Raw genomic sequence first — 18,438 nt, forward strand, 5'->3', positions numbered from 1 at the left:
TTTCTATGGTTTTTAAAATTTCTTTTAACGGAGCTGAGCGTCTGGCATAGCTCTATCTTGCAACCAACATAATTCTCCCTCCCAGTGCTTCCAATCTGTATTCCATTTCTCTCATGTACACACTGTGCTGAGCTAATGCATCTAAATGATAATCCAGGATCAACAGTATCCCAGTGTTCCTTACCTCTGACTGTTACCAAACAGTTCCCACTGGCAGTTTACTCCATGCTAAAACCCTACCAGCTGATTCCGTGTTTTTCTCAAACCCTGACAAGGAGTGCCATGTACCTGACTCCTGGTCAAGAGCAGTAGTTGTCAAGAAGTGACTGCACCAGCTAGGAATGTGGGGTGTGCTCCCTCAGTCCCTTACTGCAAGGTTGCAGGAGCTTCTGTTCTTTGCTGTGCCATGTGTGCCCTGGTGTTTGATAGCGCTCTGGCCAGAACTGCTATGTTCTGCCCTGAAGTTCTGATGCGTGAAGGACTCCTACCCCCCCCCCAGCTGCCTCCTCTTCATCACATGGTCAACAAAGTTTAGATTAAAATATGAAAATGCAAGTTTAGGTCATTTAAAAAGTAGCATCGTTCATTGCTTTTCCAAGTGTGTTAGCAGGAAGCCGAATCAGAAGTCAAACTGGGGCTCCTAATATGGGCGGTCTTAGTCATAAGCAGAGGCTAACTTGCCGCACCACGAGCTCACTTCAGCCAAGCTCTTAATGTTGTTGATTTATGCAAAACTCTGTGAATTCATGCCCAACACTATTTATTTGTTCAACTTCAGCCTTTTTGGCAGGTGTACCCGTGAGTATAGCAGGGTTTATTTACACCATTGTGGTAGTGTCCTTGCTGCTTCAACTCAGAAGAGACAAAGTGTAACCAAGGTGCCAGTCTGTTTTCTCATTCCCACTGTGTGTCTTGGCCTCTATATGAACATCTGTGTGTGTGTGTGTGTGTCCTCCACCTGTCTGCCACTTGTGTGAGAGCAATCACTACTGGATCCTGGAAATCTTCTCACTTCCCATAATCCAACCAGTGAGGGCCCTTGTTCTTCCTTTTCCAGAAAGTTACGTATCTGTTCGCCTTCCATTCTTGTCACCTCAAACTGTCAAGAAGTGTTAGGGTCTGAGATTGTACTCTGCTTGTAAGCCAGTAGGTCAGTCTGCAGTTCCAGGGACGCTGCTTGCAGTGAGATGTCTAATCCGGAGCCAGAGGACGTGAGGAACACAGCCAGGCGTGTGAACTTGCGGGTGGTGTTCCTTTCTTCGCTGAGTCCCACAGAGGTGGCCCACTGCAGCCCAGCTGAAGGCTGAGCCCGTAGTTGACTTGTGTTACGGCTGAGAAGCCTGATGCTAAGCACCTCTGATCTTTATAATGGTCTTCAAGTAAGTCTGTGACCTTTAAGATGAACATAGTCTTTTCCATACCAGACAGCCAAAAAACCTGTCTGGTGCCCACCCTCCAAGACTGCTGTGCAAACATCCAGGAGCAGAACAAGGGCTGTCTCTGCCTCTGCTTGGGAGGTGCGAACAAGGGAGAGACCTCTGGAATGTGGTCTCCCAACACAGAGGAACATGTCTGAAGACGGCAAATTGAATTGCTGAGTTGTTCCATACCAAACTGTCAGAGAACATATGTAAATATTATAAAATTGATTATCTAACATTTATTCTTTTTTGTCATAACTCATCATATTTAACAGTTTGCTATTATAACTAATTATAACATTTTGGGGGGCAAAAAGCAGTGTCTGGCTCACGTATTATATAAGCGCGCTGTTACTGGTTAACTCAGATATCATGCTGCTTCAAGTCTTGTTGTTTCCCCGCGTATTTCTTGGGAGCTGGTTGGAGGCAAAGACAGAGCTGAGCAGTATAACACATACATACCAAACACTTCTTGGTTTTATGTTTTATTTATAGGTTTTTCACAAAATATTGAATGTGTAATAAAAAAAGATCATTGGTTAGGAAGAGAGGCAGGAAGAGGGGATAGGTACAAGATAGGGCGGTCATGTCTTTGTGCCCTAAATTATGTGATAGCTGTGAAGAGGAGGTTCCAAAGATTCCTTAGGAAGGAGAATGTCTTGTGATCATATTTCACCTCACTTGGATTAAAAGCCACTTGCTATTAGAGCTATTACGCTAAAATACAAACCTGATTCATCCTGCTTCACGGGTCTCCCTTGCTCTGAATATGGAAGGTGAGTTGACTGTCCTGTTGGAGGAAATATTTAACCCTCTTAGGGAAGGCCAGCGCTAGCACGGGTGCTGTCAAAGGGCTGGTAAGAAAAGTTACTTCGCCTGTGAGGTCATCGTTTGGGACTAGGAGTACTTTTTCCCTAGGATTATAGGACGTTTCATTTATTCTCCATTGGATTTAAGGAATGAGCGTGTTGTGATCTAAATTGAACTTACTGCTACAATTCAGAAATTAGAACACTTAGCACAACTGAAATATTTGTGTTTCAGATCTTTATATCTTTAAGCTATTTTTAATATAGAGTGATAGTACATGATTTATTGAGAGACGTAGAATATGATTAATGTTTCACATTAAGTATTGCTGTATGGTGTATTATAGTACAAAGTATAGATATTGAATTTTCACATTTATGTAGACTCACATGCCATCAGGTGACTCTTTAGATATAAGGAAATTTCTGGTTTTTTTTCTTATCCAGCTTTCTTCAAGTTTAAATCTAGCCTCTAGTTAGGCCTTGAGTCAGAATTTGTTTTATGTTTAGAAAAAAATATGCATAATGAATCTTTACTATGTCCTGACTTCAAGGGTCGATGAAGAAAGGAATTATATTGTGTGTGTGTGTTAAGTGTTAGTGATGCTCAGATGGTTCATGATGGAATACAATGAAGAGTTCTTCGGATGCACACTAGAGGGCTCCAGAGGATGTAAGGAACTACGTGAACTCATCCTGATTGGAAATGCTGGCCCTCGGTGAAGTGCTGTACTGTGCTTTCATCACATTTAATGTCACTAAACTGTTTGGCTGTATGCCATAATTAGCCCTAAATTTCCTTGATTAGAGTCACAGATAGGAATTCATTAATCTACTTTCTTCATGGAAAATGTTAGGCAAGTAATTGTTAAAAATGGTTCTGCAAATTTTTTTTTTACGATTTTTTAAACTTTAAGCTTAATAGTACTTACCATTTTGAAGTCAGTCTGTGCAGCATACACTGTAAGCAGTTAATGTCTTCCTCTTCTAAATGGTTATTTTTATGTTTTTAAAGGCAAAAACCTAATTGTTCATGAAATAAAATATTAATAAAATTATGCCTCTGCTGTAATTTTTTCCTAGGGAATACGAGCCCGCATTCTGGAAACCCTGGTCATGCTTGTGCTGCTTGCATTACTCATTCTTGGGATAGTGTGGGTGGCTTTGGCACTCATCGACAACGATGCTGCAAGCATGGAGTCTCTCTATGGTAGGAGGTTGCTTGTTGTAACCACTCCTAGAATGGGAGCTATCCTCTGGAATATTCTAAGTGCTATTTTCATAGTTCTTTGTATAGTTTACCCTTGGTGTTAAGTTGCCTAGCAATAAACTTCTTGTTTGGATGGACTCAAGAAGTCAGTGTCCATTTGTTTCTTAGCTGTGTAAGCAAGTGTTTGGAGTTTTGCTTTTGTGTTCTTTGGTTCCTGTTTTTAAAGTTTTGTGGAAGCATTTTTTTTCTCCCCTCCAAATGGATTTTGCAAAAGGCTTATTCCTGTTATACTTTAAATCCTTTTAAGTTATTTGGAAATTATTTCATTTAATAGTTATGTTTGCTATCCTAAAATACAGAAACTGTCTTAATATAGACTGGGTATATCTTAATGTGTAGTATTGTGTATTTATTAAAGTATCTTTACATTTTTATAGATCTCTGGGAGTTCTATCTACCGTATTTATATTCTTGTATATCGTTGATGGGATGTCTGTTACTTCTGTGTAAGTACATTTCTGATTTAATGTTGGTAAGAAGGTAGGCTTGTCTATATTCTAGAAAATTATGGGGAAAATTTCTGCTGAGATCCCTAAAAGCTGGGAGTTTTTTTGAATTGGCCATAACTCTATTGTTTATAAATAAAAGCCCCAAAGTAATAAGATATTTTTGCAGTTCTCTAAGGAATTCTGCACTAGGAGAGAGAGAGAAAGAGAGAGAGAGAGAGACTGGCCTCGTTCACACACTCAGACACAAAGGACACACCCATCCATGTCCGCATGTGCCAGGTTACTGCATTTGTCCCGGTCCTCACACTTCCCCTCTGGTTTTATTGTGGAGCTGAAGAGCCCTCCAACTGAACACTGGGAGAATCTAAGTTGGAGACAAGAATGTTCTTAAAATGATAATCTTTGAATTTGCTTTGGTTTGTAACGGATCAGTAGGTTGTCTTTTTGAGCTCTGAAATGCGATTTTCTCTCATTTTGGCAGTGTGTACACCCGTTGGCCTTTCCCGTATGTTCACAGTGATGGGTCAGTTGCTGGTGAAGCCAACAGTAAGTAATTATGAATCTTTCTGCTAAATTTATCAAGTGACATGAAAACTTTGTTATTGAATTTCCCATGGAGTTACTTATGTATCTTCCCTCTTCAATGTTATTTTTGTCTTAAGTTCATCTCCTATTAACAGTATCCTCAAAACCTTAGTTACCTTTGTTGCTTTACTTGTTCCAAATGTTCAGTTTTAACCATTATTTGTTGAGTAATTGAGACAATACTGTGTGATAATGATAAGTAGTATTGTTTGAAAGGCAGATTTAGGAGCGATAGAGTGAGTATATATATATGTAGATATATGCACACATACATATACATATGTATATATAGTACTTATATATTGACAAGTACTGTAATTTTATTCACAAAACTTCACTACATCCTGATGACAAACCTGTAGGTTACACTTCCATGGTATACCTATGTTTTGGCCAGTTTGTCTTCAGTTAGGGAGATTAAGTAGTTTTTTTTTTAATGTTACTTTTCATGATGCAGTTTTATAGATAGGGGTTCTTCCCTCCCTCTTCTCCTATCTCCTCCTTTTACCCCTATATTGATACAGTAGTATAGTCCTTTAGTAACAGTTACAAGTTTAACATTCTGCTATTTAGTGTATCATGGTGTTTTAGGTATAGGCAAAAGTAGAAAATCTAGTATTGGCTGGTGCAGGCTGGCTGTTTCTGCTGACGGTGTGGGTTTATGAGGGGACTGGGATATTGGGATGGTACCAGCAGAGGCATGCAGGAAGCTGGGGGCTCATACCAACCAGGTATGGGGGCAGATTGTGTGGGGGATATGTGGGCCCACCCCTGTGGAACTGCAACTTGCACTGATTTGTTTAAAGAGCTGGGGGTGGTGACAGGCTGAGCTAGGTATGACCATGGGTACTGGAGTTGGGTACAGGCTGGGCTAGCCCAGGCTGTAGCAACCACAGCCACATCCAAGAATGGGCATGGAGCGGGCTGTGTTCATACAAAGGCCAGGACAAAGAGGGGCAGACGATGAAATGGCACATGTGAGATCTGAATCTGGGAGTGGGCCTGGTGGAACTTGGGAAACTTCCCTGGCGGGCTGTAACTTCCACTGGTGAGCATGTTGGTCAGGCCGGGCAGGGTAGCTTCACCCATCGTCAAGTGTGTGAGTTGGTTCTAGAGCAGAGTGGTCTGGACAGGGCCAAGCAAACCTTAGCCCACTGGCAAGTATAGGGGCCAGGCTGGAGTGCAGGTCATGCCGGCCTATCACATCTACTGGTTTGCATGAACCAGAGATGGGAGCAGACAGGGCAGGACAAGGCTGCAGCACCCGCCATTTAGAGCTGGGACTAAGGGGGAGGCCGGACTGGGCAAGACTGCACTATCCAGTGGCAAAGGCCTTGATGCATGATGGGCTAAATAGGGTTGGGTCGGCTGAGGAAGATGGCCGACGTAGGAGGAAGACTGTGAGGGAGCAGCTAGTGAGAGAGGGATAGAACGCTACAGAAGCAGCAAAGAGGAACAGCAGGGAACCGCAGGGAGAGGTCCGTGAAGCTCCCTGGGACAGTGTGGAGCCAAAAAGATCCACACAACTCGGAAGAACAACGAGAACGGAGCAGGGCAAAGGCAGAGAAACCGACATCCCACTCCAGACCTGCTGAGTCACTCTTGAAAACGGCCTGACGGGAGACGCGGCCAGCTCGGAGGCGGGGAGATCAGGGGGATCGTCACCGGCGGGAGGCCTTCGGCAGCGGTGGAGGCAGACTGCAGCGGCCGGACTTTGGTGAGCTGGGGGTTGACGTGGCAGCCTCCGCATTTCTTGCCCCCTGCTGAGGCTACAGCCTCAGAACGCGGAGCAGACGGCCGAAACTGTTGGGTCTGTGTGGAACTACGTACAGTGGTGTTGTGTTGGTGGCTGAGGGGGCCCCGGGAAGGCGCATCGGATGTTCTTGCGCTGAGGGGACCAGTGCGGCTCGGTGCGCAGAGGTAGCTGGCGAGGGTCTGGAGTCCCCCACATCCTGCCTGGTGAGTGCTTGAAACCACCAGGACTCTGAACGCCGCACCGAGCGGGCTGGGCGCCCCGCCTACAGCAGCAGCACCTCCGTAGCGCAGGTGTCAGGTGACAGGAGAACTCCTGCACCAAACTGACACGGTGCGAACCTGCCGCCGTGAAGTCATTATAACAGGGCGCCTGGGCCACTCCTCCGCTAAGGGCCTGTGTGGGGGAGCCACACGGGAGCAGGGGCTCTGAACACCCACACACCACGAGTGGTGGATTCACTGCATAAGAGCCACGCCTGGAAAGTGCCTCACCCACAGTCCCGTGTGTGGGAGACGCACCAGGTGGGCTCTGAAAAACCCTGCAGTCCCTGACACGGAGAACGCAGGGAGAAAGCACATAAAACCTTCTACGCCCTGCGGATTCCCGTGAAGGGAGCACACCCAGAGAGCGCCTCCATCCCGCCACGCCCTGGGGTGTCACACCTGTAGAAGAGGTGCCCAGAGTGTGCCTGGAATCCACTGGGCCCCCAAGGTGGTGCTCTACAGCCCCGGGCCCTGAGAACGCACCAACGGTGCCTTGAAAATTACCACGCCCGGCAACACCACGCCTACAGGCTCCAATCTCTACAGGAAAGCACCTGACAGCCCCTCAACACACGGGCCCATTTGCCTCACCAGAATACACCAACGCAATGGGAAAAACCACCAGAAAGAGTTGTGCTCCAGATGAAAGAGCCAGCACCCCACCAAACAAGGGCCAAAAGCCATTATCAATATCGACGATACGAGATGAAGACATGGAAGTGTTACCAACAAAGGAATTGATGAAAATAATGCTAAAATCTCTCAGAGACGTGGACATAAAGCTGGAAGACCTCCAGAACCGCATAATCACCGAAATACAACAAATCAAAACCAAACTGGATGCCCAAGATAATAAGATTGAAAGCCTCATCAACAGAATAAATGCGGCAGAGGAAAGGATCTCTGAAACAGAAGACACACAAAATGAAAGTGCCCAGCGAATTAAACAGCTGGAGACAAACCTCAGCAAAACTAATAAAATGATGCAAGAGATGAAGGATTACCTTAGAAAATTGAATATTCGGATCATCGGCCTCCCCGAGGGAGTAGAAAGAGAATCTGGGATGCAAGCAGTGCTCGATGAAATTATACAGGAAAACTTCCAAAACACTTGGAACACGAACCCACCCCGCATACAGGATGGACAGAGAACTCCCAACAGACATGATCCAAAGAGATCTTCACCCAGACACACGGTGCTCAAGTTCTACTCCAATGAAGACAAAGAAGGAATCCTGAGACAAGTACGAAGTAGAGAAAAGATCACATACAGGGGAAAACCCATCAGGATCACTGCTGACTTCTCCGAAGAGACCCTACAAGCAAGGAGAGAATGGACAAAGATCTTCCAAGTCCTGAAACAAAACAACTGTCAACCAAAAATAATCTACCCAGCAAAGATCTCATTTGTATATGAGAACGAAATCAGATACTTCAATAGCAAAGAAAAACTAGAAGAATATGTCTACACAAAACCAGCTCTGCAAAGTCTCCTTAGAAATGCGCTAGTCCCGGACAAAAAGGAGGCAAATCACAAACAAAGTTGGCAAATAAGAAGGTCTCCAAACTAAAGGCCGCACCAACAAGACAATTACATAGGCAACAACACACACACAACACAATCACATGGCAGGGCAAAATTGCAACCTCTCAATTTTAACTCTCAACACAAATGGTCTAAATTCACCAATCAAAAGACAGAGATTAATAGAATGGATCATCAAACAAGACCCAACCATCTGTTGCCTACAAGAAACGCATCTAACCAGAAAGGATGCAAAGAAACTGAAAGTGAAGGGATGGAAAAAGATATTTCACGCCAATAGACGAGAAAAAAAAGCTGGGGTAGCTATCCTAATTTCAGACGAGATAGATTTCATTCTAACTAACATCAAAAGAGACAGGGAAGGCCATTTTATACTGGTGAAAGGAATGATCCATCAAGAAGCAATCACCATCATTAATGTTTATGCACCGAATCTTAATGCACCTACTTACGTAAAGCAATTACTTACAGACTTAAGGGAAGACATAGACACCCGCACAATTCTTGTAGGCGATCTCAACACACCTCTAACAACAATGGACCGGTCTACGAAACAAAAACTCAACAAAGAAACAACAGAGCTCACACAAACAATAGAACAACTGGACTTAGTAGACATATATAGAACTTTTTATCCTAAGGCCACAGACTATACCTTCTTCTCAGCGGTGCATGGCACCTTCTCCAGAATCGACCACATGATAGGACATAAAGCGAATCTAAACAACTTCCAAAACATTAGTATCATACCATGTACCCTCTCAGACCACCATGGGATGAAACTGGAAATCAACAACTCAAAACTCCCCAGGAAGTATAGGCACTCTTGGAAATTGAACAATATGCTATTAAACGAACAATGGGTCAGAGAAGAAATTAAAGATGAGATCAAAAAATTTATGGAAACCAATGAAAACTCTGATACAACATTCCAAAACTTGTGGGACACCGCCAAAGCAGTGCTACGAGGTAGATTCATCGCAATCGGAGCCCATGTCAAGGCCCAAGAAAGACGCCAAATACAGGAACTAACCTCACACCTCCAGGATCTGGAAAAACAGCAGCAGAAGAGTCCCACACACAATAGGAAACAAGAAATCATCAAAACAAGGGAGGAGATAAACCAAATAGAAATCAAAAAAACTATACATAAAATCAACAAATCAAAAAGTTGGTTTTTTGAGAAAATAAACAAAATAGACACTCCACTGGCCCGATTGACCAAAAAAAAACAAGAGAAAGTGAGAATCAATAGCATTAAAGATGAAAAAGGCAACATAACAACAGACACTGCAATCATTAAGAAAATAATTAGAAATTACTACAAAGAACTGTACTCCCACAAATTTGAGGACCACCAAGAAATAGAAAAGTTCTTGGACTCCCACCACTTACCAAAACTCAGTCCGGAGGCAACTGCAGAATTAAATAAACCCATAACCGAGGTAGAGATTGAAACAGTCATCAAAGATCTCCCAACGAAAAAAAGCCCAGGCCCAGACGGCTTCACTACAGAATTCTACAAAACATTCCGAACAGAACTAACCCCAATCCTCTACAAGCTCTTCAAAACAATAGAGGAGGAAGCAACCCTCCCAAACTCATTCTATGAAGCTAACATCACCTTAATCCCAAAACCGGACAGAGAACCATCAGAGAAGGAAAACTACAGACCTATTTCTCTGATGAACATTGATGCTAAAATTCTCAACAAAATCCTAGCCAATAGAATTCAAAAAATCATCAGACAGATCATTCATCCGGATCAAGTAGGATTCATCCCTGGAATGCAGGGATGGTTCAACATTCGGAAATCCATAAATGTTATAAACCACATCCAAAAACTGCAAAACAAGAACCACATAATAGTTTCAATAGATGCAGAAAAAGCTTTCGACAAAATCCAACACCTCTTCATGCTAAAAACTCTAGCCAAAGTAGGCATAGATGGGAAAATCCACAACATAATCAAAGCAATTTATGAAAAACCCAATGCCAGTATCATACTGAATGGAGAAAAGCTAGAACCCTTCCCACTGCGATCTGGAACAAGACAAGGGTGCCCGCTATCACCACTGCTATTCAACATAGTCCTAGAGGTACTTGCAGAGGCCATAAGACAAGAAAAAGAAATCAAAGGCATACGTATAGGAAACGAAGAAGTCAAGCTTTCACTATATGCAGATGACATAATCCTGTACATAGAAAAACCAGGAGACTCAATACAGAAACTGCTAGAACTTATACGAGAGTTTGGCAGAGTGGCGGGGTACAAAATTAATGAACGAAAATCAACAGCCATAGTGTACGCAAATAACACCAAGATGGAAGAAGATCTAACCAACAGGATACCATTCAAAATAGCAGAGAGAAGTATGAAGTATTTGGGAATAAATTTAACCAAAAGCGTAGGAGACCTATTCGAAGAAAACTACAAACTATTTAAAAAGGAAATTGAACAAAACCTCAAAAGATGGAATAACATCCCGTGCTCCTGGATAGGCAAAATCAATATCATTAAAATGTCTATACTACCACAAGCAATATACATTTTCAACGCAATTCCAATCAAATTGCCCAAAACATTCTTCACGGAACTGGATACAATGATTCAAGAGTTCATCTGGAAACACAAAAAACCACGAATAGCTAGAACCATCCTGAAAAATAAGAAGTTAGCAGGGGGAATCACAATCCCGGACCTCTGGACATACTATAGAGCAGTGGTTATCAAAACAGCCTGGTACTGGCACAAAGACAGAAAGGAAGATCAATGGAATAGAATAGAAGCACCAAAAGGGAACCCACACAAATACAGCCAATTAATCTTTGACAAAAAGACCAATGACAACTCAAGCAAGTGGGAAGGACTCTTTAGTAAATGTTGTTGGGACAACTGGCTGATAGCCTGTAGAAACAAAAAGATAGACCCACATCTATCACCATACACTAAGATCCAATCTACATGGATAAAAGACCTAAACCTACATCCAGAAACCTTCAAACTCTTGCAGGAAAATGTAGGAAATACCCTGCAAGACCTAGGAGTAGGTTCCGACTTTCTAAGAAGGACACCAAAAGCAATAGCAGTTGAGAACAGAATAAACAAATGGGACCTCATCAAACTAAGAAGCTTCTGTACAGCAAGGGAAACAATCAACAAAGTAAAAAAGCAACCCACAGAGTGGGAGAAGATCTTTGCACACGATATAGGCGATAGGGGGCTAATTTCCAGGATATGCAAAGAACTTCAAAACAACCAAAAAACCAAAACAAACAAAACACTCAAGAAATGGGCACGGGAAATGGGCAAACATTTCACAAAGGAACAAGTCCAAATGGCAAACAAACATATGAAAAAATGTTCCAGCTCCCTAGCAATAAGGGAAATCCAAATTAAAACATCGATGAGGTACCACCTAACACCAGTAAGATTGGCCCACATAAACAAGAACACCAACGACGCTTGCTGGCGAGGATGCGGGGAAAAGGGAACCCTACTCCACTGCTGGTGGAGCTGCAAATTGGTACAGCCTTTATGGAAATCAGTCTGGAGAACACTCAAACAACTCAAAATCTGCATACCATATGACCCAGCAATAGCACTCCTAGGAATATATCCAAAACACCTGTTTTACGACAAACCAACATGCATCCCTATGTTCATTGCAGCACAATCAGTAATTGCAAAAACATGGAAGCAACCGAAATGCCCATCAGCAGAAGATTGGATAAGAAAGCTTTGGTTCATCTACTCCATGGAATACTACTCAGCTATTAAAAAAAACAAAATGCAGTTCTTTGTGGCTAAATGGGCACAACTGGAAACTATAATGCTAAGGGAAATGAGTGAATCCCAAAAGATTAGATACCACATGTTTGCCTTGATTTAACCTGTAATTTTTTGTTTGATTGTTGGTTATTTTTTGAACCTGTCATTGATACTGTCTCAACCCAGATGTTTCGAAGAATGGAACTTGCATTATTTTTAACATATTGTCTACCCATTACTATGTCAATTAATTCCATAATGTTGTATATTGATACTGAGGCCTTGTTGGGGCTTTTAACTGACCGGATCTTTACTCTGTTAGACCTATCTTCAGACCATAGAAGGTCTCCCCAAGAGGCCACTGAACTTATCTGGACAATAAGACGCTGAACTTTATGCTAGGCATGTGTTTGCAAGTAATGAATCTCAACTGAACTTGAACTATGGTTATGCAACAAGGTGGAGGAATCCACCATGGGGGGAGGGGTATGGGAGGGGTGGGGGGGATCCCCAGCGCCTATAAAACTGTACTACATAATACAGTGTAAGGAACAATAAAAAAAAAAAAAAATAAAATAAAATAAAAAAAAAAAATAAATAAATAAATAGGGTTGGGTCAGAACAACCACTGGCACATGCAGGGTCTGTGGTTGGAAACAGACCTGGTTGGGGAGCTAAGAGGACACCCTGCCTGGGTTATAATTCCTACTAGTAAGTGCAAGAGCCAAAATGGCGGCGATGATCTGGGTCGGACATGGCTATGGTGTCCCTCATCATGGGTATGGACTGGGTCTGTGGTGTGCTGGACCGGGCTAGGAGTCCAGCACCCACTGGTGATTATGAGAGTCAGGGTGGGTGTATAGTGGCCTGGGCTATGTCTTGGTACCCACTGAACCATGTGAGAGCTGTCAGGGTGTGGACCAAGTGTGGCTGGACTGTAGCACCCAACAGTAAAAACCAGAATGGATGTGGGCCTGTTGGACGTGACCACAGTTCCTGCCAGGATACGACATGGACTAAGACAGGCTGGGTCGAGGACCCACCAGTGTGCGCAAGATCTGTCACTGTGAGGAAACCTGATAGAAGAGCTTGGGAACTCCTTGGTCAGGATGCAGTCCCTGTAGGTGAACGCAAGAACCAAGGCTGGGAACAGCCCGGACCAGGCCAGGTTACCAAACCTACCAGCATATGTATGGTTTAGGTCTGGAGGTAGACCAGATTGGGCTAGTTCATAACACCTACTGACAGATTTGAGAACCAGGACAAAGTATAGGGCTAGAACACCAGCTAGGCTGGAACTAGGGGCAGGCTATGATGGACTAGATTGCAGCACCCACCAGCATGAACTAGAACTGGTGGCAAGCCAGACCTGGGAGGCTACAGTATCTGCCAGCAAATGTCTAGGGGAGGGAGGCCATGCTCTACTGGGCACATGTGAGACCCAGGGCGGGGGAGGGGTACAAGCCCAGTAGGGACACAGTGCGGGTTTGCCTGCTGGGCCACTGCTTCCACTGGTGAGCATGAGAACTGGGACCGGGGGTAGACCAGGCCTTGCAGGATTACAACACCTGCTGGCCTGCTTGTGAAGTGGGTTAAAGGGAGAGCCAGGCTGGGCCAACTGAGCGTGCCCACCTGTTCATGCATAAGCCAGAGTAAGTGCAGGTTGACTGGGCTTTGCCACAGCATCAACTGGCAAGTGTTGGGACTTGTTGCAAATCCTGTCATGCTAGACTACAGAACCACCTGGGAAGTGTAAGATCCAGGATTGGGAGTGGACCCAGTAGGGAAACTGTGGGCACCTCTCTGATGGGCTGTAACTCCCACTAGTGAGCATGAGGACCAGGGCTCGGGGGCAGGCCTGATTATAAAGGTGGTGGCACTCACTGGTATGACTGAGGGCTGGATAGTGGGGTTGGTTGGGTTCAGCTTCAATACTCATTGGCACATATAAGAGCTAAATGGGATGTGGGACGGACTGGAATGGGACCAATCTGCATATACTGACAAACATGGGAACCAGGGCTAGGGCGGGCCTAGTGGGGGTTATTAGGGGTCTTTCTGACTAGGCTGCGGCTCCCACTAGTGTATATGAGGGCTGAGTGTGTGATGGGCCGGGTTGGACTGGGCTGCATCCTCCATTGATTTACTTAAGAGACAGGGCTGGAGACAGAACTGACCCAGTAATTGCAACTACCTGTGTGTGCATGGCTGATTTGAGTGATGGACAGAGCCAGACCCTGTACTGACAAGCACACACAAAAGTCAAGTTTGGGATCACCTAAGAAGAAGTTTCTTAAGGGAGACCCCTGACTGAACCTTTGGACTCAGAACTCCAACCATTGGGAGAATCATAGGATCTGTGGTCAGACCATGGAGTGTGTGTGTCTAAAACCAGGGCCGCCTCCATTACTGAAGACTGGAACCGGCAGAGGACATCTGGTACCATGACAGAGGAAGGAGGGCAGAACAAATTGATCAAGTACCCCAGCCAAGCTGTGGCTACGAATATCTGGGTGAATGGAGGCTCTGAGGTGGACAGCGTCAGCCAATAAACCTTAGATTTTCTCATTCTTGTATCGGCAAGCTTGACAGCATTTCAAAACTGTCAAACTGGAAATCACTAGATCAGACCCTTGCAGCATGCTGTGCAGTGGGGACCCTGGGATGACATCCGGTGGCCATTCCCCATCGTCGGGTACTAAGGTGTTTGGGAGGCTGGGTGTGGTTTCTCCCCTTGTCTCTCCCTTACTCCAGATACAGGAGGAAGGAAAAGAAACAACAGTCTCACCACTTTCCCCTGGTCCTCAACCCTCCCTATCCTAATCAACTATGTGAACATCATCAAAAAGAAAATTAAAAAGAAAATCTAGTGTCGCAATATCATAATATTTCATTGGGAGTAGAGCTGTATATTGCAATGTTTCCTGGTGTGCTAGACTCCAATGTACAGTTTATTAGAATATATGTATATACTGGTTTGTCTATTTTGTATTTTACATTAAGGGTACCTTATATTAGAATATATGATGTTTGTCTTTTAGAGACTAGCTTATTTTACTGAACATATTGGTCTCTAATTGGGACCATTTTCTTCCATATGATAGGATTTCATTCCTTTACTATGACTGTGTAGTATTCCATAGATTAGAGTAAGTAGTTTGTACATGTTTATAGATATATTGTTTTAGGCAGATTTGAACTCAGAGTGGTATGGGATCCTGACATTGCAAGCAGCGGCTCCGTCCCCTGCACCACAGTACTGACCCACTGACAGCGATTTTAATACTACAAGTATTTTTGTATTCACTTCATCTCTTCTGTTAGAATGTAAGCATTTTAAGATCCAGCACTATGTTTTTACCCATAGTTATGTCTGCATTAGCCCAAAAGAGTTGTGAATATGGACTTGGAGGGCATGTAAATTTTTTCTTGCCAACCCTTGTTTCTTGAAAGGTAAAATGGGAGTGATGGCAGTCTGTCTTTGGTGGAAGGTGGTGGTTGCTGGCTCTTAACACAAGTATCTGTATGCCATTCATTGCCACTTACTCTCATTAGCACTGATGTGGTGGTAAGTAATTGTTCAAGAATGTGCACAATAAGATAAAGATCTTTTTCACGTGTTGGGCCTTAAGAAAGGTAAGAGCTGCCAATTCTGATCCACAGTGTAGAAAGCGCTGAGCAGCGCGGATGGAAAGGCGCCCTGTGTCATGGTCCGCAGGGCTGTGTTCCTGCCCACGCACCTGTGTGTTCTGTCTTAGCTTCTTACTTGATTGGTGCAGCCCGAGGTTTCCTTACAAAGCCCTCGTTGGCTGGCCTGTTTAGGTCTCCCCTCCACCCTTCTTTGCATCCCTTTATTCCTTATTGGACAGTTGTTCTTTGTGTATTTACTTACTATCAGTTTATTATTATTATTATTATGAATTAATTAATTTGCTTTCCTCTTCCAAGCTTAGGTTTTCCAAGAGTAGAGAGTATGTGTATCTGGTGATTAATTCAGTGTTAGCTCTCAGGAACCAGGGATATTGTTGAAAGGCTGGGAATTATTAGATTACTTTAAATAAACCTCACATGAACTGTGTAAATATGATGCCTGATAGGGATTAAATGATTTGAGAATTCTTTTCCTATGACAGGATGTACAGATTTGGTTTTGTCATCCTCGTGTGTAGTCCGCCAACTACACACAATTCGTTGTTGTTTTCATGAATAAATGATTTGGGTTTGAACGATAAGACATTGATGTCAGCACTAGATTTCTTTCAGATTTTCTCCAGAGTTACACCTGTGTTCAAGTAGAATCAAAACAAACTTAGGTTTTGTCAGTTTGAAGGCAGCGCAGATGACGTTGCAGTGAGCACGTCTCTGGCTGGTGGTTGACCGGCATTGCTGTATTGCTGTATTGCTGTATTGCAGTAGGAATTGGAGGGGAGTGGCTTATGGAAGCATACACGCTTTAGGGTTCTGTGTGCTGATTGATTTAGATAATAACAGTACTCTTGCTTTTAGAATATAAAGATGATATAAATAGAAAATATTACATATTAGTTTGTACTCTTGATTTCTTGTTTTGGACATATGGGTAAATATAATGAGAGAACGACTGTAGGACTGCGTGATCTATTTCCAGCTCTACATGCATGGCTTGTCATTAAGCAGTGTTTACTTAGCTTTTTGATTGTTTCAAATTCACACTTTTTTTTGCAGTTGAGAAAAGAGCAGCATTGCTTAAATTTTAAAAATATTCAGTTTAAATAAAAGTGGATTTTGTGATAATCAGGTTTTGATGTGTTCAGTTTACATACTAAAATGCTTATGCTTATTTTATAAATAGACTACTGGGAGCATTTTTATTTTAGGTTCATAGTAATTTGGATTAGCACATTATCCAAAACAATAGACAGACTACTGCAAACATTGCATAGGTATTAGTTCTGTAATTTTGCATTTGTAACTAGTTTTATCTTCAAAATTAGATTCTGGAAGACCTGGATGAACAAATCTATATTATTACCCTAGAGGAAGAAGCACTCCAGAGAAGACTCAATGGTATGTATGTCCTGCATATTTTGACAAGACTGAGAACTACTTAATTTTTAAAAAGTCACATAATTTGAGAACAAACCTCTAAGTGATTTTTGCTATTGCAAAAGATGAAGAGTAACAAGCGAATCTGTGTAGAGAATAGAAATTTGTAGAAGACAACGCTGTGAGTGAGCTGAACATAGCAAGGACAACTTCTCTGTGCAGCAGTGGCCGCTGAGCAGCCCTGAGCACAGCGCCTGGTGCTGGGTGAGCATGGGACCTGGGTTACTAAGGTGTTACAGGCTGGGCATCCCTGTGCACAGCGCCTGGTGCTGGGTGAGCATGGCACCTGGGTTGCTAAGGTGTTACAGGCTGGGCATCCCTGTGCACAGCGCCTGGTGCTGGGTGAGCATGGCACCTGGGTTGCTAAGGTGTTACAGGCTGGGCATCCCTGTGCACAGCGCCTGGTGCTGGGTGAGCATGGCACCTGGGTTGCTAAGGTGTTACAGGCTGGGCATCCCTGTGCACAGCGCCTGGTGCTGGGTGAGCATGGCACCTGGGTTGCTAAGGTGTTACAGGCTGGACAGCCCTGTGCACAGCGCCTGGTGCTGGGTGAGCATGGCACCTGGGTTGCTAAGGTGTTACAGGCTGGACAGCCCTGTGCACAGCGCCTGGTGCTGGGTGAGCCCAGTACCTCGGGTTGCTAAGGTGTTGCAGAATGGCATGTTGTGCTATTGCCTACAGTATCCATAACTCATTTCTGTCTAATTTAAGGTTAAAAAGTAAAGGTACTCAAGAAAGTGTGGAAAATGTAATTATACAGTGAGGTGATGTACACTTCAAGAAACTTTATAAATACTTTTACCTGGAGAGAGAGAGAGAACCTTTGATCTGGTGGTTCACCTCAAATGGTTGCAAAGGCTAGGGCTGGGCCAGACTGAAGGCAGCAGCTAGGAAGTCCATCTGGTCTCCCCTGGGTTACAGGGGCCAGTCACCTGGTTTGTCTTCCACTACTTTCTCAGGTGCATTAGCATGGATCTGGATCAGAGGTGGAGTAGTCAGGACTCAAACGTGGCACTCACGGATGGCAGCATTGCAGGCAGCGTCTTAGTACTCCGGGCTGTAACTAGTCCCTTCACGATCTCATTGAAGCATCCTTGTAGTGTGTTTTGTGACACTAAAGCACAACATGATTCTCTTCATAAAATGTTGTTGAGGAATTCTGTGATAAAGTGGAAACATTATCTGCTAGCTTTGTAAGCAATGTCAGGGACTTTCAAGCTTCATTTTTAAACTACTAATCTTTTTTTTTTTTTACCTGAAATACAGAACCAACGAAGAAGAGAATGACTGATAGACAGTGGCATAGTTTAGGAGAACACTCTGATTTGCTTAAGTGACTTGCACCTTGTACTGTTTTCTCTTACACAGTTTTTACTTATTTGTTTGTATATTCTTTATTTTTATTGGGAAGTCAGATATACAGAAAAGAGGAGAGAAGAAAAGAAAGATCTTCCATCTGCTGGTTCACTCCCCAGGTGGCTG

General features: G+C 43.6%; 1 protein-coding gene across 3 annotated transcripts in view; it reads left to right on the forward strand.

The window, feature by feature from the left end:
- Window positions 1-18,438, forward strand: part of LMBR1 (limb development membrane protein 1) — a 146,923-nt gene that overhangs the window by 81,964 nt on the left and 46,521 nt on the right. For all 3 annotated transcript variants that reach the window (XM_040984373.1, XM_040984374.1, XM_040984375.1), the window contains 4 exons: window positions 3,314-3,440; window positions 3,878-3,946; window positions 4,431-4,495; window positions 16,845-16,917. In XM_040984373.1, the coding sequence (XP_040840307.1) occupies window positions 3,314-3,440; window positions 3,878-3,946; window positions 4,431-4,495; window positions 16,845-16,917 (334 nt within the window). The remainder of the gene's footprint in view (window positions 1-3,313; window positions 3,441-3,877; window positions 3,947-4,430; window positions 4,496-16,844; window positions 16,918-18,438) is intronic.

This window comes from Ochotona curzoniae, unplaced genomic scaffold (genome assembly GCF_017591425.1).
Source record: "Ochotona curzoniae isolate NIBS_2020 unplaced genomic scaffold, NIBS_Ocur_1.0 contig_4105, whole genome shotgun sequence".
Classification (NCBI taxonomy): domain Eukaryota; kingdom Metazoa; phylum Chordata; class Mammalia; order Lagomorpha; family Ochotonidae; genus Ochotona; species Ochotona curzoniae.